At 52.4% G+C, this 22515-nt stretch overlaps 1 protein-coding gene across 7 annotated transcripts in view; it reads right to left on the bottom strand.

Moving 5' to 3' along the window:
- The window catches only part of DGKD (diacylglycerol kinase delta), a 78759-nt gene that overhangs the window by 23198 nt on the left and 33046 nt on the right, over nucleotides 1-22515 (bottom strand). For 4 of the 7 annotated variants that reach the window (XR_003004161.1, XM_024752750.1, XM_024752748.1 and 1 more), the window contains exons 3-14: nucleotides 11637-11741; nucleotides 11250-11382; nucleotides 10359-10465; nucleotides 9901-10026; nucleotides 9649-9751; nucleotides 8801-8963; nucleotides 6210-6318; nucleotides 3451-3590; nucleotides 2431-2515; nucleotides 1224-1318; nucleotides 1041-1140; nucleotides 685-964 (exon numbers count right to left, since the gene is read on the bottom strand). Coding sequence is in view for 6 of the 7 variants with exons in the window: in XM_024752750.1 (XP_024608518.1) it covers nucleotides 685-964; nucleotides 1041-1140; nucleotides 1224-1318; nucleotides 2431-2515; nucleotides 3451-3590; nucleotides 6210-6318; nucleotides 8801-8963; nucleotides 9649-9751; nucleotides 9901-10026; nucleotides 10359-10465; nucleotides 11250-11382; nucleotides 11637-11741 (1546 nt within the window). In the remaining variant the exon portion in view is untranslated. Of the gene's footprint in view, nucleotides 1-684; nucleotides 965-1040; nucleotides 1141-1223; nucleotides 1319-2430; nucleotides 2516-3450; nucleotides 3591-6209; nucleotides 6319-8800; nucleotides 8964-9648; nucleotides 9752-9900; nucleotides 10027-10358; nucleotides 10466-11249; nucleotides 11383-11636; nucleotides 11742-13449; nucleotides 13569-20976; nucleotides 21044-21481; nucleotides 21702-22515 lie in introns of those variants that run through there. The other 3 variants (XM_024752752.1, XM_024752751.1, XM_024752753.1) reach the window with 3 other exon arrangements.

Raw genomic sequence — 22515 nt, 5'->3', positions numbered from 1 at the left:
GGCAGGGGTTCTGGCATCAGAAGTCAGACCTGAGGCAGAAAGAGACTTGCAGCGGGGCTGCCCGCCTGCCCGCCCACACGCTGGCAGAATGGGGGGTGGAGGGCAGCCGCCCACGCTCCGGCAGTCAGGTGTCCCCCCGTCTCTGAGCACCGCCCCGGCGCGCCCGGCCTCCGACCCCATCCTCACCTCTCTGTCCCTCACATCGTCCTACAGCCTCATCCCCCACCTCTGGCCCAGGCCCACCTCCCTCCTGGGCACGGGGCCGTCCTCCGCGGGTGTCCTCAGAACACCTCAGGTCTCAGCACGGAGGCTCTCCTCGGACCCCCCGCCCCCGGAGACAGTCCCACCTCTAAGCGGACAAGGCCCAGCTGCACCCGAGGTCTGGCAGAGCTGCCACAGGTGAGGACACTTCCAGGGAGTGGGTCCCCCAACACGCTCCCCGCGTGTGCCCGCGCGAGGCACCTTTCCACCAGCTGGGGGCGCCCTCTCGGCTCTGCCGTCCGCTCAGTGTCTTTCCATCGGGCACAGGCCCTGAGGAAGGAGGCGCTGGCCTGCGTCAGGCGGTCCAGAGCGGCTCTGGCCTACACGGTGGGTCCCTCTGTGTCTCGCGCCACGTTCAGGGGGAAACCGGGAGCGCCCGGGGCTGGCCTGCAGAAAGCCCCGCGGCATCCAGAGCCCGGCTACCTTTCTCTGTGTGCTCTATGATCTGGCGAATCGCCTTCTTCAGGCTGTTGGCTCTCAGCATGAGCTGCTCCCGAGGACGGAATATCTGCGGCCGGGCTGGGCAGGCCGACCCCATGGCGCGGTCCCCGGTGGAACTGGAGCCACAGCTGCCGCCCGCCCCCTCCCCGTCTTCCGCCTCCTCGGCGATGGTGGGGGGCGGCGTAGGCAGAGAGGACGAGGCCTGGGACTCGTCATCCAGGGTCTTGAGGAGAGAATCCAGCTTCTCTTTCAGGACAGAGCACTGGGCGGGGAACAGAGGAGGGAGTGGAGGGGCTGCTGCCCCGCCCTGACACCCACCCCAGGTGCCCAGGACGCACCTTCTTGGCCATGACCTCCGACTCCTCTGAGCTCTCGGTGGTCTTCTCGTAGGCCTTCCCCACCCGAGCCACGAAGTCCTTCACGGTCTCGCAGAGCACTCTGTGGGGGGAACGTGGGAAGAGGCTTCTAGAGGGACAGTCCTGGCTGGGACCCTGACTCCCCTGAGGCCGCTGGGCACTCACTTGGCTGATGAGATCACCACCGAGTGCTGGTCGGAGGTCAGGATCTTAGAGAGATGGGCCGCGACCGAGTCTTCATAGAAGAGGATCTGCTGCACCTGCCATTGCCCCAAACAGGGCGGGCGACTGTCAGCCCCACGATGGAGCCCGGTGAGCTCGACACTAACCCCCGCCCCTTGCCGGCCAGCCCCAGCTCACTTCACGCTAATCTGACAGATTTCAAAAGCTTCACGGAGCTGTGGATGAAGGGATCTTAACAGAAAAGAACACGGTGATAAGACCTCGTGAATGGCTCATGCTGCTTTCGTCGGAGATTCAACACCGCCAGCCTGTGCTGGACTGGAGTCCTGAATCCCGCGTCCTCCTCAGCAGTACAGGCAGCAGGCAGGGTCCTCAGCTGAGGCTCCAGTCGCATTTCTCTGCCTGGCTGGAACTCGGTCCGGGCCCCTCTCCACCTCTCGATACAAATCACCCCCTTCACCGCTCACCCCTGCCTGCGGAACTGGGGTTGCTCACCCTGTGTGACGAGCCCTCTCTTTAGACCTTGGCCCAGGGTTGGCCAACTTTACTACTGGCCGGAGAGTAAATATTTAGGCTTTGTATACGTACGTACACTCCCTCTCTTAAAACGTGCAAACCATTCTCTGCTCACAGGCCAGGTCACAGCAGCCCAGGCAGGTGTAGCCTGGGGGGCTGTAGTTTGCCAACTGCTGCCCTTGACCCTCCCGAGGGGCAGACGGGCCCTGGCAGAGCCCTCTCTCCTGGTCAGCCAGCAGCCAGCTCGCCCAGTGGGGTGAGCACGGCTGGGTGCCCAGCGCTGCGCCCGTCTGGGCCCTGAGCGAACCACTGATGACAAAAACCAGCGTAAAGTGAAAAGAAGAGCTGAACACTGAACTAGCACAGACCGACGGCAAGGGTAGGACGTGGAGGAGGCGGGCCCAGAGAGGGAGCCTGGGCTGGGCGGGGGCACCGGCAGCAGGGGCGGCAAGTCCGAGGGGGCCATCATCACAGAGGACCCCAAATCCGGCGACACCCCAGGAGGCCCCCAGACGCCCACCAATCCTGTGGAGCAGAGGCCATGGGCCGCAGCTCCACCTCGGCTGGCCCTGCGCCTGCGCGGGTCTAACCTCGGGGAGGATGTCTAAGGGTGGAGGCAGGGCCCCAAAGTGGTGAGGACAGTGTGAGCACACGGCAGGGCAACTGGAAATACCTCGGAGCCCTCACTCAAGTCTTCGGTGACAGTGGAAGAGGAGGCTGGCCGGGGGAGCTTGGTCTCGTAGGCCATGACGCTCCACCTGCACACACAAAGGAGCTCTCAGCAGGTCGGCTCGAACCCCCAGGCAGGCCCCATGCCTCTCCCCGCTCCCCGACTCATGGCCTGGGGGCTTGATCTTATGACAGCCCTAACTTCATTTTTAAGCCTTTATCTTGACTCCCGTGTCCCTAACCTGGCTCCTCACTTAGCTGAGAACAAACGTCACAACCCGTTGGACACGGCAGCTCCACTGAAGGAGGTGAAAGGCATCCCATAATGCTGCTTCTGGGAAAATGGGCTTCCCCTCGTCAGAGCTAAAATCACTCAGCCAGCAGCCAGCTCTCCCGTGGGGGCTGAGCATTTCACAGCCTCCAAAGGCACGTAGGCCTCCCTTCAATAGAGAAGAAATGGTAGAGGCAGCTGGAGAGGGTTCAAGACCACACCTGCTTATTGCAGCGCAGGAGCCTAAGAGAGAATACGGGCGTTTCAGCAACACCAGGTCCCGCAGGCTGTGGTCAGGGGCTTTCATACGTGAGCTCAGCACTAACGAGCTCAGCACTAAGAGCAGCTCGCTCGAGAAGAGCACCCAAGTTATCGCTAAACACACAGAGGAGAGCTATCCAAAACTGAGATTCTTCTGGGAACACGGGATTGCTCAGCTGTGCAATAAGCCTTCCTACTGCAAGACGCTGCTGACAGGTATCAGACGAGGCTGCAAAGGCCAAAGCGGACAGGGCCACCTTCTCTAACGGCCCAGAGGATCGGGCCTGGCTGGTGAGACCTGACCGCTAGAGGGCACAATGCCAACCTGTTCTGCTCGTCAGCTCTTTCATAATCTGATCGCCAGGTAAAGCCCACCAGAAACAAGGATTCCTGCTCAGGCCGAATTTTTACAAGTAACTGCAGAGGGCCTATGGTTTCCAGGGACCCTGGGTTGAGAACACCTAGTCAAGGGGACTCGTGTGGTCCACTCACCTGTCCAGCATCTTGGTGCTGGCTCTTTCCAGCTTCTCCAAGATCTGCGGGAGCTGGGTGTCATCATCACAGGCCGAGCCCCAGCCTAACACGCGAGCCAGGTCATTCCCTGTGCCGAGGGGCAGCACTCCCAGCTGACACTGAGACACGGGGGGGAAGACATGGTGTCAAACACCCTCCTTTTCACCTACAAGGTGTGAGGTCTGATCTCACACGGTGTGGTGCTCGCATTCCAGGCAGAGCCACTAGGCAGCACAGATGTCTCTCCAATCCGACAGAAAATTCCTCTCCCACCCACAGGCCTGCTTCTCATCTGCTGCCACATCTGACAATCAATCCTCTACAACCTCCCCGATCTACGTTCCCACCTTCACAGCTGTGGCCACAGTGCTGACTGCTGAGTATCTGAACCCCCGAAGAATCAGTCTGTACGACTCCCCTCCGCCTGCTTCTCCACCCTCTACAGCACCACACTAACTAATACCTTCCTTCCCCTCACAGCACCTTCCACGGCTTTAAGTCCTATCAAGACAGGCGCCAGGACTTCCAGTCTGGCCATCAAACTGGAGCACACCCTGGCACTCGGCCTGCACCCCTCCGCGCGTCACTCCCCAGAGACCCCCTGCACTGCTCAGGCCCCACCCTCCACCTGGAATTCCCACCCAGAGCCCCCTGTGGAAACCCCACCTCGTCAGTTCAGTGCTTAGGAAGCTCCCCAGACACCAGTTGCCCAAGAGCCTTCGACCTCCGAGCCTGACACGCAGGGTGAGGGAGGGTCCCTGGTTCCCCCTGAGCACGGCAGAGCCCGTGGTCACCTGTCGCAGCCACTGAGGGAGGCCCTCCACCCTGCCAGGGACAGCAAGCTGGACAGAGCAGGTGAGGAGGACAAGGAAGCCCCAACACCAGGGGGAGGCGACCTGGCGCCGGCTTCCGGGAGCCTTAGAGGAAAGGAGCAGGCAGCACGGTGAAGGGACAGTGGGGTTCCGGGAGAGGTGACCCCCCGCCAAGTCAGAGCTCAGACTGGAAGGGCAGTGAGGAGAGAGCAGTCAGAGAAGCAGAGGAGGAAGAAGGAGCTGAACCGGGGCCTCACTCTGAGTCCGGACCTTCTCCTAAGCCAAGGAGCCACCGGGGAGCGCTCAGCAAGGGTGCAGGAGCAGAGCTGTCCCAAAGAAGGTCCTCGGGGAGGTGGGGACGGGCGCGGTCCGAGAGGCTCAAAGAGGTGCGTGAGCAGAACGGCCCGAGGGGAAAGCCCCCTCAAGGAGTGGACAGATGGAGCCCGGGGCCAGCCAGACGCGCTCAGCAGCACACACTGCTGTGCTAGACACTCCAGGGCGCCGGTTAACCAGGACGAGGAAGGAGGGTGAGGGAAGGCTCAAGAACTACTGTCAGATCTCCGGCTTGGATATCGGGTAGGATCACAAGCCACAGAGAAGCCAAAGGAAATGATGCCCCCTGAACTCAGCTGAATGCATGGAAACCTGTCTTCCTGACTTGTGATAATGAACTTGGTAACAATCCTGGAAGTGAACAAAACCTAAAATTGGACCTAAGTGTACTGCTCTAACTTTACCACGAGGGGGCAGTGCTCTCTTTCCTGAGCAACTGGCCTCCCTAGAGCTGGGCAGTTACTGGCACACCAAGGGTCCCCGCTCCAACGTCATTCCAGGAGCTAAACGCTGACAGCAAAAGGTCCACCCCGCCTACAAAGACCACCAACGTGTTGAAGGACAAGTGAGGAAAAATATGGGCAACAAGGAGTTCACATCCCTAATATAACAATAATCCTTAGAAATCGATTTTTAAAAAGGTAAATACCCCAATAGAATATTAGGTTAAAAAAAAACATGAACAGATGATTCATTTAAAACTTCATAGTTAACTGAGGATATGCTTGACTTCACCAGTATTAAAGAAATAAAAATGAAACATACCATTTTTTGTCTACTAAGTTGGGCACAAGCCTTAAGATGTGCAGTGGGCAGCATATGCGAAAAGACATTCTATGAGCATTAGGGTACAAACTGGAGAGCGGTCTGGCAATATCACCAAAATTTACACGTGGGCGCTCTTCAAAAGAGAACATAATTGGGACATTGTATACATGGTTTTTACCAGCACTGTCATTATGAAGCAATCTGAGTGTCCATCCATGGGGGGAGATGAGCTAAACCCAGGGCTGGCACAGCCCTGCCCAGTAGAAAACCATCACATAGGCCTCCATTTAAACTGATGGATCGAGAAGTGCCCACAATGTGTTGATTAAAAACTGACACTACACAATATACTGTAAGGGTACCATGAGTCCGTTTAAATTAAAACTGCGCTGCACACTGTACTATATACACATTTTGATAGACAGAGGCCTGAAGGGTAGTTACTGAAATGCTGGCAGCGGTTAATTATTGGGGGCGGGGGTGTGAGGGAGCTGGAGCAGAAAATAAATCAACACTTAAAAAACAACCCTACTCTGACCTGAAGCGCAAGTATACTTCTGAGCCCTGCTCACCAGCAGGAGGCATCAGGCAGTAGGCGACATCACTACCCAATAGGGAGCCGCACCCAGATCTGCCTGTGCCCGGGACCTGCAGGGATGGAAGTGTTCTTTTTGTTAGGTCCCTGGGCCCATGACGCCATCAAGCTACCTGCTCTTCCCTCCAAGACCACCCCAAGGGGACGAGAAGCGCCCCCCGAGATGACCCAGCCTCTCTGTAACGGTGGCATCGCTCTCCCGTGGGGCCGGCCCCTCCACACCCAGGTACCTGTTTGTGAAGGTTGAGGCTGTCGATTTCAGAGAGGACCCAACCAACACTGCCATCTCCACCACAAACCAGAATCCGGAACGTATCAAACTTCTGGAATAAGCGTAGGCTGCAGAGAAAACAGAACGTCAGTGAAATGAGGTCCATCTAAAGGACAGGTAGCCGACGGCCAGTCAGTCTGGGGCTGGGGGACACCCTCTGTGCTCAAGGCCGACCCTGCGGCCTGTCCCGAGAAAAAGCCTCTCAGAGGCCAGAGCCTGGCTGTGCTCAGGCTGCGCCCACTGGGGGGGCCGCCGGGTGCCTGAGAGCAAAGGCCGCACGCGTCTTCAGGAGCCCCGGGCTGCAGGATCCTGCCCACGCTGTCCCTGTCCTCTGGGCCACTCCGCCCACCCAGGTGACGACCCACCCCGTGCCCCTCGTGACTCCAGCTCCGTCTCCTTCCTGTGCTCCTCTTGGCGGCCCTGCCCCTCACTCGCAGCGTCCCTCCCAGGACACCCGGCAGCCTTCCGTTCACTCCCCCTTCACTCCCCAGCCGCTTCCTGGGTGGCCTTATCCGCATCTTGGCTTCAGGGACGACACAGACGCTGATGACCCTGAATGACCCTGACGATGATCCCTCGGCTCTCCTGAAGGACAACACCTGCCCTTGTCTACCAGAACGTGCCACTCGGTGTCGCACGGGCGCCTCCTTAACCGACGTTTCCTTCCTCAGAGAAAGGCAGAGCCACCACCAACCCAATTACCGGGCAGCCCCGTCGTCCCCTCTCGCAACCCCTCCAGGAGCCTCCTACCTGCCTCCCGTCTCCTTCAAGATGCCTCCAATTCGTGCTACCAGCCTCATCTTCCCAAAACCAGTGTCGTCAGGTGTCCGGCTTTGGAAGGGGCCGCTTGCTTCCAGGAGAGGTTCAAACCTCTCAGCGGCCCCCACGGCCCTCCCTGGCCAGGAGCTGCCACCATGTGTCCGCACCTCTGCACACAGCCCACCCTCTGCCTAGAGGGCTCCCTGCCTCCCTCCCCATTACCACGAACTCTCCTCAAATGCTACCTCGGCGGAGAAACTGAGACCCCCATCTGACTCGTAAGTCCCTTCTCTTGGTTCCCAAAGAACCTGCACACCACACTGCCAACGAGACAGATCGCCTGCCTTGGGCCTGGACTGTCCGTCCGCAACCGTCCCTGGCAGGCAGGGCGCCCCCTTGGCCGGGCTTTGCACCCAGCATGGTCCGAGCCGGGGGAAGGCCTCAGACAACAAACAGGACCAGGTGACAGGGAACTCGGGACGTAACAGAGGGGCGAGGCTGCACCTGACCTTCAGGCTGGGAGAGAAGCAGCCACACGTGTCCTTTAAGAACACTGACCTCCCTCAGGCCTCCCGCTCTCTGGAGAAGAGGGGACACGTCAAGGCCAGGAATCAGGAAAACGAAGCAGTATCTCTAAGTTTTCTTAGGAACAGTGTGAGAGCAAGGCTGCTTCCCAGAAACGGGACCTGTCTAAGCCAAGCGCACCGCACCTCTGCGGGTCTGCACCTGAATCGTCCTGTCTCGTCCCTAACGCCTGCTACCAGCTGTGGGGCTTGCATGCTTCTCCAAATGAACACGTGCTCATTCCGCCGTCTACTGCGCAGCCCGCCCTGCCCAACACCCCTTCGTGGCATTCCTCCAACATCCCTGGCACCTCGGGGAGCAGCGGCCTGCACCTGTCTGGTGCGTCCCCACAGGGCACCTCCAGGGTCCCTCCAGGGAAGGGGGTGCTGTCACCAAGGAAACAGGCTAGAGAGCTGCCGCCGGTGACCATTCTCCAACAGCAGGTCTCTCCAACCAGACCCAGGCTCAGGTCACAGGAGCACCCAGCTCCAAAACCAACACCCTCCAGGGAACCTCCCAGGAGCACACATCCCCGCCCCCCCAGGGAGCAGGCTCTGCGGGCACTGCCCGCTGCAAACATCCTGCACCACCTCCCGCACGTGCCACGGGGCTCGCAGAGCTCCCACCTGGAGCCGGTGCTTCCAAACGGGGAAGGAGTTGGTTCAAATGCCAGAATTTACAAAAGCAAACGTTTTCCACAAACCTCTGGATCGTATAAAACTAGAAAGCACACGTCAGGTCTCTTACTTTGCCAGATACACGGGGCCTTGCACATCTGCATGTCACGGCACCTGCAACTTAAGTAAACTCAAGTGCCCTCTAAAATGAAAAATCTCCCTTTTGGCCTCACTGAAGAAAAGCTTCCTACTCGATACTAAGCAGCCATTCAAAAAAATGAGGCAGATCTGTAACTACTGACATCAGAACACATCCACACTGCTGTCGGCTGACACCCATAAAAAGCACACCGCACAAGGGCAGGTAACCTAGGCCCCCACCTGGTTTCAAAGTCTGTGTGGGCACACGACTGAAACACACACTGGAATGTTGGAAGGACACAAAACTCTATGAAACATTCAGAGTGGACACGTCTGCCAGTGGAATTTGGGAAGGGTAACTTTTATTTCCTATTTAAAATTTTCTGTATCTCTGAATCTTCAAATAAGCATGCATTTTCTTCAAACGGTTTTTAAACTCCAAGAAAGATATATTTTACAAGCTTCCTACCCAAGGTGTGGTCCTCCATTCATGAGGTCAAAGACCTGGGCAGGGTTCAGCAGCTGCTTAAATCTTCTGAGGAACTTCACACCCTGGTTGTCCCCACTTTTTGAATTGACGAAGACCAACAATGGACTCGTGCAGGATGGAGGACACGTGGCCTTCCAGAAGCCTAGGTGTGAGGATGGAAAAGGACACAAGGACATCTGAAAGCCACGAAAGACATCAGGGCGCCCTCAACCGTGTACCAAGTAGACACCCCCCGTGGGACCTACAACTTACACGTACACACCCAGGAAACCAGCAAGACATTAATCCACGTTTCCACAACGCCATCCCCCATGTAGAAGGAAGTGAGTCCTAATCTGGTCTGACCTCACCTTTGCAGGACTCTAAATGTCAGACACTGCTCTCAGTCTAGCAGAGGTGACTTCCTGAGACACGTGCCCCAGTTCCCAAGTTCCCACCAACACTTGTTAATATGCATCATCATGTACCATCTGGACAGGCGAGCACAGAGGCGGAAGAGCGTGTACTATCAGCTACTAGACGAGCCTAGTTGACGGACAGCCCACGTCAAAGACGGAGAAGCATCTTAGACTCGGTTTCTACTCAACAGCCAATGGACCCACCACCTTCAAGTAAGGTCCTGGCCTTGAGTCCAAGGTGCCCAGAAGCCCAGCTGTCAGGACACTGTTCATCACCTCCTCTCCTCTCCCCACAGTGGCTGGGCCTGACCTCTTCCCGACCGCATCTCAAAATCACTGACATAACCAATTCCAGGGCGGGGGAGGGGAGAAGGCCTGGAGAAGGAAGCACGAGGAAATGGCTGAGATGGGAGAGCGTGTGGTACCCACCATCAGAATCGATGCTGTTGAGAGCGGTGGGCGGGATGACCGACACTTTGCACAGGCCCAGCGGGCACTTGGTCAGTAAGGATTCTTTACATGCCGTGTGCACCTAGAACACGGACCCACTCGTCACAGGGGGCACCGGCATCCCTCCCACACCCCAGAGCTCTCCCCAGCCCTGCCGCTGCAGGAGCTGTGCTCTCGGACCCGGCCGGCCTGTGCCCATCTGGCATTTGCCCAGAGGCTGCGCTCGCTCACCATGGCCTTGCACCAGAGGCAGCGCCAGTCCTGCAGACGCAGCACGCTGCCACAGGTCTTGTCACACACTGTGCACTTGGCGCTCACGGGCAGGTTCCCCTCCAGCCACTGGTGAGGCATGGCGATCTGCAAGCCACACAGAGACATGCACCGGGGGTGTCCTCACAGCCTCCACGCAAGCCAAGGGGACCCTCAGGCAAAAATGCTCCAAAATGAATTCCACGAGGGGGTGGGGCAGGGTCTGCAGAGCCCTGTCCAGCCCACTGCTCCCTGCCGGCATCCACAACTCACAGGGACTGGCCAGAGCTCGGGGCCCCCAGACACCAGCGTAACCAACCAAGGGAAACCCTGCCCTCACTGTCCTCAAGAAAGAGACCTGAGCACAGGCGGGAGGTGGTGGGCGTGCCTGGGCCTCTTGCCCCGGTGCTACGAGGGCCGTGCAGGGTCCCCGGGCATACCCCGTCCTCGTCCTCGATGATGTCCTTCCCGATGGAGGCCAGCGTGGTCCACTTGCAGTTACTGGTCGCACGCACAGCACAGCGTTTGTGGGCCTTAAACTTACACACTGTGAGAGAATGAACACGTTAACCCTCGGAGCTGCGGCCATGGTCTGGGGTAGACTGCCCTGCTCTCCTGGGAAAGTTGGGAACCAACATATATGGTTAGTTCACTCATAAACGAAACCACCAGGATGCGTGCAGAGACCGCTCACGGGGAGACCAGGCATCCAGCCTGGCCAGGGGGCGGCAGGCTTTCTGTGAAGGGCCGGAGACAAAGCAGCTCAGGCTCCGCGGGCCAACCATTCGGCTCTGTCCCCGCAGCACAAGGGCCGCCGTGGCCACACTTCACATACGGACACTGAAATTTAAGTTTCACGGGATTTTCTGCGTTACAAAACAGTTGCCTTCTTTTGATATTTTTCAACCTTTTAAAATTGTAAAAACCATTCTTAAGCTCACAGGCTGTACGACATCAGGCGGCAGGTGGGAACTGGGCCTGGGGCCACGGTCCACCTCTCTCTGCTCCTGCCCAAGCCCAGGGCTCTATCCTCTAGATCTGGAGGACCATTTACCCAGAGAGGGGCTGAGAGATACTTTAACTCCTTTTTCCCTGTGTCCTCTAGGTTTCCTCTTTGTGTCTCATTACTACCAATTCCCTTCTTTTTACTTTGTTCCGTTACTACAAATAATAATTTATCAAAGACTCCTGAGCAGGCACAGTAAACAAGGGCGGAGTCATACAAGCCACTCTACTCCTGACTGACCTGAGGTGACTGTGCTTGGATTCCTAAGGCTTTGTCATGTCAAACCTCAGGCCACTTTTCCCAGCGGGAAACACATCGTTCGTACCTTCACAGGACAGTCCGTGGGACGTGACCCCAGACAGAGCCTCTCGGCACACATTGCAGTAGGTGGGCCTCGCGTGGGAGCAGGCGTACCAGTTGTGCATCCCTGAGAAGTGGTCCATGCTGTACTGGGTAGGCTGCAAACAAAGAACAAAGATGGCAAAGATGAGGCACCCCTCTGACCTCCCTAAACATAGTAACTTGGACGAGATTCAATAAGAAATCAGACAGGGTCACTGCCCGATGGCCCAAAGATGAGCAACAAGCCTTAAGTTTGCAAGGAGCACGCTGAGAAAGTGAGCTCCAGACCGTAACGGCCCAGCATGGGGGACATTCAGATGGCAGAATACAAGGGGGAGGGCGACAAAAAGGGAGGGCTTCCTCCCCTAACCTCAAAGTGCTCCCTGCTCTGGACCGTCTTCAGCGCTGCGATCCAGTCTTCCATCTCTTTTCTGTTATCTGCACATAGGATGAGTTTCCTACATGGAGTGATGACCTAGAGAAAGAAGCAAGAAACATGCAACATGTCCATGAGCAGAAGACAAATGCTAGCAACTATGAAAATTTTTAAAAACCTACCTTCACTATATACTTTCTTTTTTCATGAAAAAGTACTGTTTCATTCAGGTATTCAATTGAACAGAACATAAAGATGGTTATCATGGGCCATTAAAAGTCAAGAACAATCTCAAACCAAAAAGACAATCAAATTTAGATTACAGATTCACCAAAATCAACTCAAGTGGACATTTACCAACTATCTACTACTGAGACACGGTAATCAGCCATAGGCAATTTTATTTATTCGTTTATTTATTTTTTGCTGCGTTGGCTCTTCACTGCTGCATGTGGGCTTTCTCTAGTTGCAGCAAGCAGGGGCTACTCTTCCTTGCAGTGCACGGGCTTCTCTTTGTTGTGGTGCACAGGTTCTAGGCGCACGGGCTTCAGTAGTTGTGGCGCATGGGCTCAGTAGTTGTGGCTCGCGGGCTCTAGAGAGCAGGCTCAGTAGTTGGGGCGCATGGGCTCAGTAGTTGTGGCTCGCGGGCTCTAGAGAGCAGGCTCAGTAGTTGGGGCGCATGGGCTTAGTTGCTCCGCAGCACGTGGGATCTTCCCGGACCAGGGCTCGAACCCGTGTCCCCTGCATTGGCAGGCGGATTCTTAACCACTGCACCACCAGGAAAGTACCGGCAATTTTTTTTAAAGGAAAAGAAAACACAGCTTCCATTGCTCCAAAGAGCTCACAAGCTGACACCTAGCACTTGAACAGTTTAGGGAAGTCTGATCCACAGTTACTGTAGGAATTTCCTGTGCATTTCAAGCCTATCATACATAAATGTTCTTTCAAAAAACCCTTTTACTGTATGACAACAGAACAACAACCAGCTACTACAGTCAGGCCTGAACAATTTAACTAGAAATGAGGTCATGAACCTGGTAATAATCAACAAGTGAAAATTATACCTACAACATATAGAGACTTTATAAATCAATAGTAAAAAAGGCTATGAACTTGCATTTCACAAAAGAAATACAAAATGGCTAATAAAGGAATGAAGAGATGTTTAATCACTCTCGTCACCGGGGAGCACAAATGAAAACAGCAAACTATTTTTCACCTATCAGATTGGCACAGTTCTTAGAGACAATAATCCAGTGTTGGAAAAGGTGTGAGAGAAGAGTCCTCTTCAAGTACTCATAGGAGGGAAACAGAGTATAAACCTTTTAGAGAAAAATGTGACAATGTCTATCAAAATTTTTTTAAATCAAAACCTTTTACCTAATTATTTTTATAATGCTGTAAAATATCTACATGGTCCCAAAGTCAAACTGACAAAATAAGGCATTGATTTTATGTGTCCCTCATCCTAGTTCCCTCCCTTCCCGAAAGGCAGCTTGAAAACTAAATAAATACAAGTATGGTTTATCCTCCCATTTGTAAGATACATGCAAATACATGTATATATTCATATTCTCTCTTTTCAAAACAGTAGCATACCACAGACCCTTCTGTCCACTCTCTGCTTTTTTAATTTAATCACAGTTGGCCCTTGAACAGCACAGGTTTGAACTACAAGGGTCCACTTACACGCAGGTTTTTTCCAACAGCAAATATTCCATGACACATGGTTGGCTAAATCCACAGATGTGAACCATGGCTAGGGAAGAACCGCGGCAAACAAAGGAGGGCCGATTATAAATTATACCTGGATTTCCAACTGCGCGGAGGGTCAGGGTCCCTGACCTCTGCGCTGTTCAAGGGTCAGCTGCACACATCCTGGCCATCACTCCTTAGCAAAAGACCGCGATTCCTTATTCTTCCAACAGCTGCCCAGTGCTCCACTGCATAGAAGCACCAGAGTCTGTTCAACCAGTCCCTGTTCACGGAAGGTCTATGTTACTGAAAATCCTTTGCTATTTCGAACAGCAGCACAATGAACAGCCTTTACGTGGATCTTTTCATTTATTTACTGGGGTATTTTTGGAATAAATTCCTAGAAGTAGAACTGCCCTGACAAAGAATAAATGCATACGTAATTTTGCTGCTATCGCCAAATTTCCCTCCAGGGGGTTTGTACCATTTCGCACTCCCACCAGCAGTGTTAGGAAAATGTCTGCTTCCTCATGGATTCACCTATAAAATACGTTATTTAACTTTCAGATGTTTGCCCATTTTAGAGCTTTAATTTATATTAGAAAGATCCAATTTAGGAATACCCAACTTAAGTTATTAGATGATCATGTTTCTGGCTCAGAAAATTTAGAAATAGTGTTTTATAGATTATCTCTTCCGTGATTTCCATAAACTACCTACAAAGCTTAATCACAGAAGGGGGTAAATAGAACTGGGTCACAAATGCACGGTGCTGTTCATTCTTCCACGACCGGGGTAACCACGATAATTCCACGTAGGGACCAGGCTGGGTGTAAAAGAGGTAAGCCTAGGAGAGGGTGCAGGGAGACAGACAGAACACAGAGGCCTGGAGCAGCCGCGCCCTCCCGGGGTCAGGTGGTGGGAGCTGCTCTTTCACTCCTGGAGAGCACGGCAGTCGGCCGTACCCCACCCTCCCAGCAGACGCCGGCCAAGTGTCTGCTCTGGACATGGGCTCCCAAGGCCATGACAGGCAAGGTTCCTACTCACACAGAACTTGCACTGGGGAGAGACAGACAAACCACAAAACAATTTCAGACACTGACAGGAAGCGGGTCATGTGCAAGGGGGCTGGTGGGTGCTCTGGACCAGGTGGTCAGGGAAGGCCATGGCAGCCTGGCAACCGCCAATGGCCTGGGGTCGGTGCATAAGGAATTTTCATCAGCAACTGGATGTCTATAAGATCTCAGCAGACACTTCTTTATGATTCACTCCAGGGTGAGTTTTCATACTTGAACATTTTTATGAGCATAATAAATACAGTTACAGAAAGATAGTACATTTATTTTGCATAACTCAGGGATTTATTAGGAGTTACTATGATATCTACAGAAGAGAACAATGAGATTTTTTATGCCCATCCTATTTTAGGTCTTGACCAACAGATGAATGTCCAAGAACCTGGTTTTCAGTCTTCTTTGTTTAAACTCTTGCGCCTGTTTGAAGATACCTCAGACAGAATCCCACCTGGCCACTGACTGTTTGGGAAACGTTTCCCTTCTGGAAAAGGAGAGGTGTTAGAAGTCACCTGCCAGGGTTGTCACGGGACTGAACGGGGCCAAATGTGCACAGGACCCAGCAGGGGGCCCAACACACCCCTGGTCTGAAGCCCTGCGAGATGTGTAACTTGGAGCAGCTGCCTGTGCCTCCACTTGCTCACCTGAAAACTGGCACTATTAATGGTGCTGTCACATCCTAGCGGTGCTGTGAGGTATGGGGCAGGGAGCACGTAAGGTGCTGAGAACAGCGCCTCGTATGTAAACACCCCACCACCATTACTCTTGGTGCTACTTCAGGCTCTAGGTCCTGACCTTAAGGTATTTTCTCTTTGATGGAACTAAAAGATAAAAGATGGCTCTTCATGTGGGCAAATCTTCCTGAGACCATTCTGGTGCCAAGAGTCCACCTCCCGATCATGAGAATCATCACAGAGGACGCCCATCAAATAAAAATCAATCTCTGCTTCTCTCTGACCACGCCCTGCCACCTTGAGACAGAAGCTGTATTTCTTAGTTGCCCACAAGACGGCTCATCACTCCATTCCCTTGGAGGCTCCGCCTCCCTTTGGTCACCTGCAAGCGCCTCAAGAGTCCTCCAGCCCTGGGGAAGCTTCATGGGAGAGGTGAGGCTGGGAGGGTCTCCTCAGGAGGAAGGGAGAGGGGAGGCTGTTTCTGAGAGAGAAGCCTTGGACGGGACTTCCTACTGAATGAACCCCTTGGTTTTGGAGACACAGCAGGCAGGACAGGACCCAGGAGAGAAGCAGGTGTTGGATGAGTCCGAGGCAGGAAGAAGGCAGGATTCAGGGGAGATGCCCTAAGGAATAATAAGAGTGTCCCTTTGTTTGGGCTGCAGCCAATACTGTAACTCCTAGAAACCAAGGAATGGTGCGAAAAAGCTAGAACTATCTCCAAATCCTAGCCTTCACACAGAAAAGACTTTAGAGACTAAAAGATACTCTAAATTTTTCAAGCAAATTTGTATGGTAAGAAACAGTTCACACAACTCAATGAACTTAGAAGGTAAATGCAAATTAAAAGTAGGGTAATAAGGTGAACTTAGGACAAATCAGCAACAGCACAGAGATTCAGCGGGCTAGGTCCATGACTGGAATAAGCAGACGTGGTATTAAGGGACGGAGCAGAGGAATACGATGGGGTGAGAAGACAGACAGCCACATGGAAACCCACAAACTCAAGAGTGAAAGCACACCACACACCCTGAAGTCAGAACATGAATGAAACAGAAAGGATATCCCAGAGGAAGAGCAGAGAAAACAGTGGAAGTATTTCTCACATAATCCTCTGAGGAGGCCAGAAGCACAATAAACAGATCTGAATTCTTAGATACTTGCTGGAGTTCTCCTGAGGTAGAAAAACTTAAAAATCAGTGAGAAGAGAAGCAGACCAACTAACAGGAAAACGGACAAAAGACTTCAACAGTTATCTCACAACAGTTATTTCACAAGTCACCAATAAGGGACACGAAAAGGTGCCCAACTTGATTAGTCACCTGGGAAGTAGAAATTAAAACCCCCCATGTGGTACACCTTTCACGGCGGCTGAGCTAAAAAAAGCGCTCAGTGTCAAAAGACAGTATGGAGTGCTGGCGATGATGCAGAGCAACCAGAACTCTCATGTGGTTCTGGTGGGAATGCAAGTTGGTACAGTCACCCTATGGCTCAGCAATTCCACCCATCGGCCCAACAGAAATACAAACATATCTCCTTCTCGTCGAGACACAGACAAGGACTTCATGGCATCACTACTCTTAAGAGGCCCGTACTAGACACAACCCAAATGCCCTGCATGGGTAAAGTGGATAAATAACCTATAATGTATTAGTACAATGGAATACTGCAGAGCAATGAGAATGAACCACCTGCTGCTATGTGCAATAATGTGATGAGTTTGACAATGCTGAAAGAAGCCAGACACAAAAATATATATACACTATTCATATAAGTTCATTATGCACATACAAAGTTAAAAAAAAAAGTAGGGCTTCCCTGGTGGCGCAGTGGTTGAGAGTCCGCCTGCCGATGCAGGGGACACGGGTTCGTGCCCCGGTCTGGGAAGATCCCACATGCCGCAGAGCGGCTGGGCCCGTGAGTTAAAACTAACCTATAGGGTTAGAAGCTAGCTACTTCCAGGAGTTGCTTTTGGGGAGAAGGGTACAAAAGAGGAGCTACTGGAGGCTGCTAACGTTCTGTTCCTTGATCCGGAACATTCATCAACCTGTAGATGCTATAATCGATACACTTTTCCATATGTGTGCCATACTTCAGTAAAAGAATATAGAGCTCGGAATAAAACTAACCATGTAACCAAATCAAAAGAAAAATGGCAGGGACTTCCCTGGTGGTGCAGTGGTTAAGAATCCGCCTGCCAATGCAGGGGACACGGGTTCAAGCCCTGGGCCGAGAAGATCCCACATGCCACGGAGCGACTAAGCCCGTGCGCCACAACTACTGAGCCTGTGCTCTAGAGTCCACGAGCCACAACTACTGAGGCCGTGCGTCACAACTACTGAAGCCCATGCACCCTAGAGACCGCACACCGCAACCACTGAGCCCAGGTGTCGCAACTACTGAAGCCCGCGCACTTTAGGGCCCATGTGCCACAACTACTGAGCCTGCGTGCTGCTACTGAAGCTCGGGCGCCTAGAGCCTGCGCTCCACAACAGGAGAAGCCACCGCGATGCGAAGCCCGCGCACTGCGACGAAGAGCAGCCCCCGCCCGCTGCAGCTAGAGGAAGCTGCGCGTGGCAACTAAGACACAACACAGCACCCCGCACCAAAAAAAAAGAAAAAAAAGTCAAACGGCATAGCTACCCAGACCCTTGGATAAAGTCTGTTTAGAAAACTAAATGCACAAGAGAGGCAAAAGAAGACAGAAGTGTATACATGAACATGAGAGACTGGCAGAGCTATATTAAAATAGTGGACAGATCTTAAACACAGGAAAAGTGGTCAGCCTTACTCATAAGATAAATGCAACTTAAAATTACAAGATACCTATTTTTTACCTACACAAGTTTGATAACCTGCTCTGTTGAGTCTCATACATCGAGGTGTAAATAAATAAACTCCTACAGAGAACATCTGGTGAAATCCAGCAAACTTTAAAATATACATCTTTGTCGTAGCAATAGTGCTTCTACAAATATGCCTTCAGGAGCACTGACATGGAGTGTATACGAGGTAATTCATGAAAGTTTACTGTAAAGACAAAAGGAACAACTGAAATACTGATCAAGGTATGACTGGTAGGATGCTGGCGACATAAATCATGGCACCTTCATATATCGGCAGCCTACACAGCCTTAAACAGACTGAAGTTACTTACTCTTCATGCCCTTACAGGGATCAGCCTCTAAGATACACTGTTAAGTGCTCAAAACAAACTGCAGGAATAGTCTGGGTGTACAGGAAAAAGTAACTTAGTCACCTCTGGGAGGGGGCTTCTGAGGGGCTGGGAAACTTACTTTATACCTTTCATCCTTTTGAGCTCTTTACCTTGTGCATGTATTCATTATAATTATTTTAAAAATAAAGCCTTAAGTTTATAATATATGCTAAAAACAAAAAAAGAACTTTTTAAGTTCTATATTTTTTCCTTATTAATTTTTGTTCCCATCCTTTCATAGAAATGATCTTCCTGGAAATATGAGAAAATGCTAGATACTCTAAATGAATCTAAGACACCCAAGTCAGACAAATATCTTCCAATGTCCTGGGAAGAATTAGCCAGGGAGGTTACCGGGCAGTGATCTTTGAGAAATCAAGGAGAAAAATGAGACATGCTGGAAACACACAGATATGATGTCTCAATGGAGAAGGTGGACGCTTGAGTTACACACACAGGAGCGGACAGGACAGGGAAGCAACCAAGAGGATGTCAGCAGCAGCTCCCCTTGGCCGGGCACTTGGCAATGATGGGAAATCTGCTAGGTGTTGACAGGTGTCTGCTTGTCCCAGCTTCCCCACCACGTGATGGAGGAGGGTATCAGGAGAGGAAACTGAGGCCTGTCGAGTGACCTGCCCCAAGTCCCACAAGTAATGAAGCAGGGGGCCAGGACCCTGGGCAGCGGGTCCCCACCTGGATTCCAGGCAAGACTGCCATGTGAGCGATGCCAGGAATGGAGGGGCTGAATGCAGGGAAGGAACCGGCAGTCGCCAAGAGCTCTCCTAGGCTCACTCGGAGCAGGCAACGTCTGGTGCGTTGCATTTCCTTTTTGACAGGAATACTGGCCTGGAGGATCAGTGCAAGGATGACACGGACATCTCACTGAGTCACCCGACCGCTGCCGCTCCCACTCCAACCAGGTTTCCCAAGAGTTCAAAATAGAGGGTGGAGAAATACGATCTGGGGGACGATGACAAGGGCGATCCATGATTCACCAGCAAAGTCCCGTCCAGCAATTCCTCACCACGGATTTTGATGTGCCTCTCATTTGTAAATGAGACCTTAAATGACAAAAAGATGGGAGATCCTGCAAACTTTGTCACGCTGGGACTACAGGCCAAACCAAACCACCTTAGCAGTAATAAATGTGAGGCCCTGAGCCTGGGATGGGCCAAAGGCCACGACAAGCAGGGCAAGCAGGCAGGGCAGACATGCAGCCTTGGGTCATCAGATTTCACAGATCCAAAAATAATAAGAGTAACCAGCAGACTTCTGATTCCGGGAAGACGGTTAGACATACTTTTCCTTATTCCTCTGGCTAAGTACAGCTAAAACCCTGGACTTAGATATAAAAAAATATGCAAAGGCTCTGAAGGGTGGAGAGAAGAGGGCCTGAGGAATGACAAGGCACTGAGTTCTCTCGGGTCTCTGTTTGCCCCTGACATCCTAAACACGGAGCTGAAGAAGCCCAGCCAGAAACACCAAGGAGTACAGAAAGAATTTAAAAGCTCACCAAAAGCCTGCCCTCTCCGGCCATGGCTCCAGGAAAGGGGAGCCTAACAAGGCAGAATCAACAGTGGGAGAGCAGCCAATAACCACTCTACTCCAGCCAAACGGAAACAACTGTGGCCCCCACGCCCACCACGAAGGCAGCAATAAGGCTCCAACACCGGCCACGTGTTGCCCAGAGAACACCAGGTAGGGACTTTCACCCCTGCCAGCCACATCCCCACAGTGTCAGAGGGTATACAGAGGCAAATTCAACATCAACAGCCATTCAGGAAATGCTGATTAAAATCACAATATGACTATACACCTACGAGAATGGCTGAAAGAAAAAAGTGACACCACCAAATGAAGATGTCCAGAAACCGGCGCATACTGGGGGGAATGTACAGCCACTCTGCAAAACAGTTCGGCCGTTTCTTTAAAAACCAAACACGAAACTACAAGACAACCCTGGGATTACAACTCTTGGGCATTTCTCCCAAGAAATGAAGACCCATGTTCACACAAAAAACCTGTCCATGAACGTTTATAGCAGCTTTATTAATAATCACCAAAACCTGGAAACAACCCAGATGTCCTTCAGTGGCAAATGATTAAACTCACAGTGGCACACCCATTCCATGGAACACCACTCTGTATAAAAAGAAACTATCATACACACAGTAACCTGCAGGGATCTCCAAAGAGCTCTGCTGGGTGAAAAAGCCAATCCCGAAAGATTACATACTACCTGATCCCATTTACAGAACATTCTTGAGATAACAAAATTACAGATATACAGAACAGATTGGTGGTTGCCAGGGGATAAGAATGGGAGTGGGTGTGGCTATAAAAGGACAACCAGGGGATCCTTGTGGAGATGGAAACCTGGATCTTAACAGTACCAATATCAACTTCCTGGCTGTGATATTTTACTTTAGTTTTGCAAGATGTTACCAACGGACGGAACTGGGTAAAGGACACAAAGGATCTCTGTATTATTTCAATTCCATGTGAATCTACAATGATCTCGAACTAAAAGGTTTAATTAAAAATAAGTAACCACAATCAACGTTTTCTAATAACTAATATGTTTAAATTAAATGTTAAGCATTCAGAACAATGCTGTATTTCTTAAGAACAGGGGCACGTGTGGTCTCACTCAGCACTCATTAAAAGTATAATCTTACCTTGCTAAAGTCCTTTATTTGTAGGTGGCACAAACTCATAAAATTCACATCTGATTTGCCAAGGAAATATTATGCGGACACACCCTGGGTACATAATCTCAAAGAAAACGAAATTGGGTCCTCCCCACGTGACATGAGGGTCACAGTGCTCGCTGTTTTCCGGCTGTGACACTTGGGCTGGTAGTCACACCTGCACAAGACAGAGCACCGGAAATGGCAGGACTCGCTTCTGTACACAACAGTGCTTGAGAAATCAGTGAAGCCACATCTTACGTCAGCTGTGAACCTCAGTCCTGCCTGCAAACAGCTCTGTACTTCTGGGGTGGGCCAGCCCCAACGCCCGCAGACAGGAGGTACTCTCCGGGAGCAACCAGAAACACCCTCAAGACAAGCTGCCCCGCCGCTCCAGACCCACAGATCCCACTGCCCACCAGACAGGCCCACGCACACACCAAAACAAGTCCTCCCACCAACTGCCCACCACCCCCGGAAGCCTCAACCTCACCTCCTCTCCCATGCTCAACCCTCATCTGGAGGCTCCAAATTCTTCCTTTCTTCTCAGAAATAAGTTCAGTCACTCTTCCGTTCCAACAAACAGACAAGATCCCTGTTCCCTGGAGCTTACATTCAAATTCAGACAGGAAATAAATACTATAATAAAGAAGTAAATTATATAGCACAGAGAGTAGTACTGGTGATAAAGTCTATGGGGAGAGGAGAGAGACCAGAAGAAAGAGGTCAGGAGACTGAGGTAGGCCTCACTGGAAAAGACTGGAAGGGTGTGGAAGAGAAGAGCCTGAAGCAGGAGCGCAGCCAGTGGCTGGAGCGAGTGAGCCGGGGAGAGAGGCCGCCGGGGAGAGAGGCCGGGCAGCCTGGAGAAGCGACAGGGCCCAGAGTGCCCTGGGGGCACCTGTAAGAGCTCTGGCTTTTAGCCCCAGTGAAATGGGGCCCGTGGAGCTTTTGAGCAGAAGGCTGACATCTGACTTGGGTTTAAAAAGCATCGTTCTGGTTGCGTTATTGAAAACTGGGCGTAGCAGGTAGGGCAGAAGTCGGGAAACCTTGTGGGAGCGTGCTCAGCAATCCCATCGAGAGATGAAGGGGAGGGGAGAGCAGGACTCTGACACCTCCTGAAGACAAGGGGTTTCCTGACAGGATGTACAGACAGGAGCCACAAAGACCCCTGGAGCAGTGGGGGAGAGGCTGCCACCCTGGGAGGGGAAGGCTCTGAGCAGGCTGGGCAGCTGGGAGCCGGGGTGGGGGGTGGGGGGGCAGCAGTGCAATTCTGGACGTGCTGGGCTTGGGGTGTCTATCCAGATGCTGGGCATGGCCAAGATTTTATCTCGTTCATGAGACTTCATCACCTTGCCATCAGCCTGGCTACATTATAAAAGGAAATAATATCACTCACAAGTTACCACTGTTGGCGGGTCGCTTAAAAAATTTAAAGTTTTGGGCTTCCCTGGTGGCGCAGCGGTTCCGAATCCGCCTGCCGATGCAGGGGACACGGGTTCGTGCCCTGGTCCGGGAAGATCCCACATG

This window comes from Neophocaena asiaeorientalis, unplaced genomic scaffold, assembly GCF_003031525.2.
Source record: "Neophocaena asiaeorientalis asiaeorientalis breed wild unplaced genomic scaffold, Neophocaena_asiaeorientalis_V1.1 scaffold294, whole genome shotgun sequence".
Taxonomy (NCBI): Eukaryota; Metazoa; Chordata; class Mammalia; order Artiodactyla; family Phocoenidae; genus Neophocaena; species Neophocaena asiaeorientalis.
Note: the sequence above shows the minus strand (reverse complement) of the source record. Positions and strands in the feature narration are given on the sequence as shown.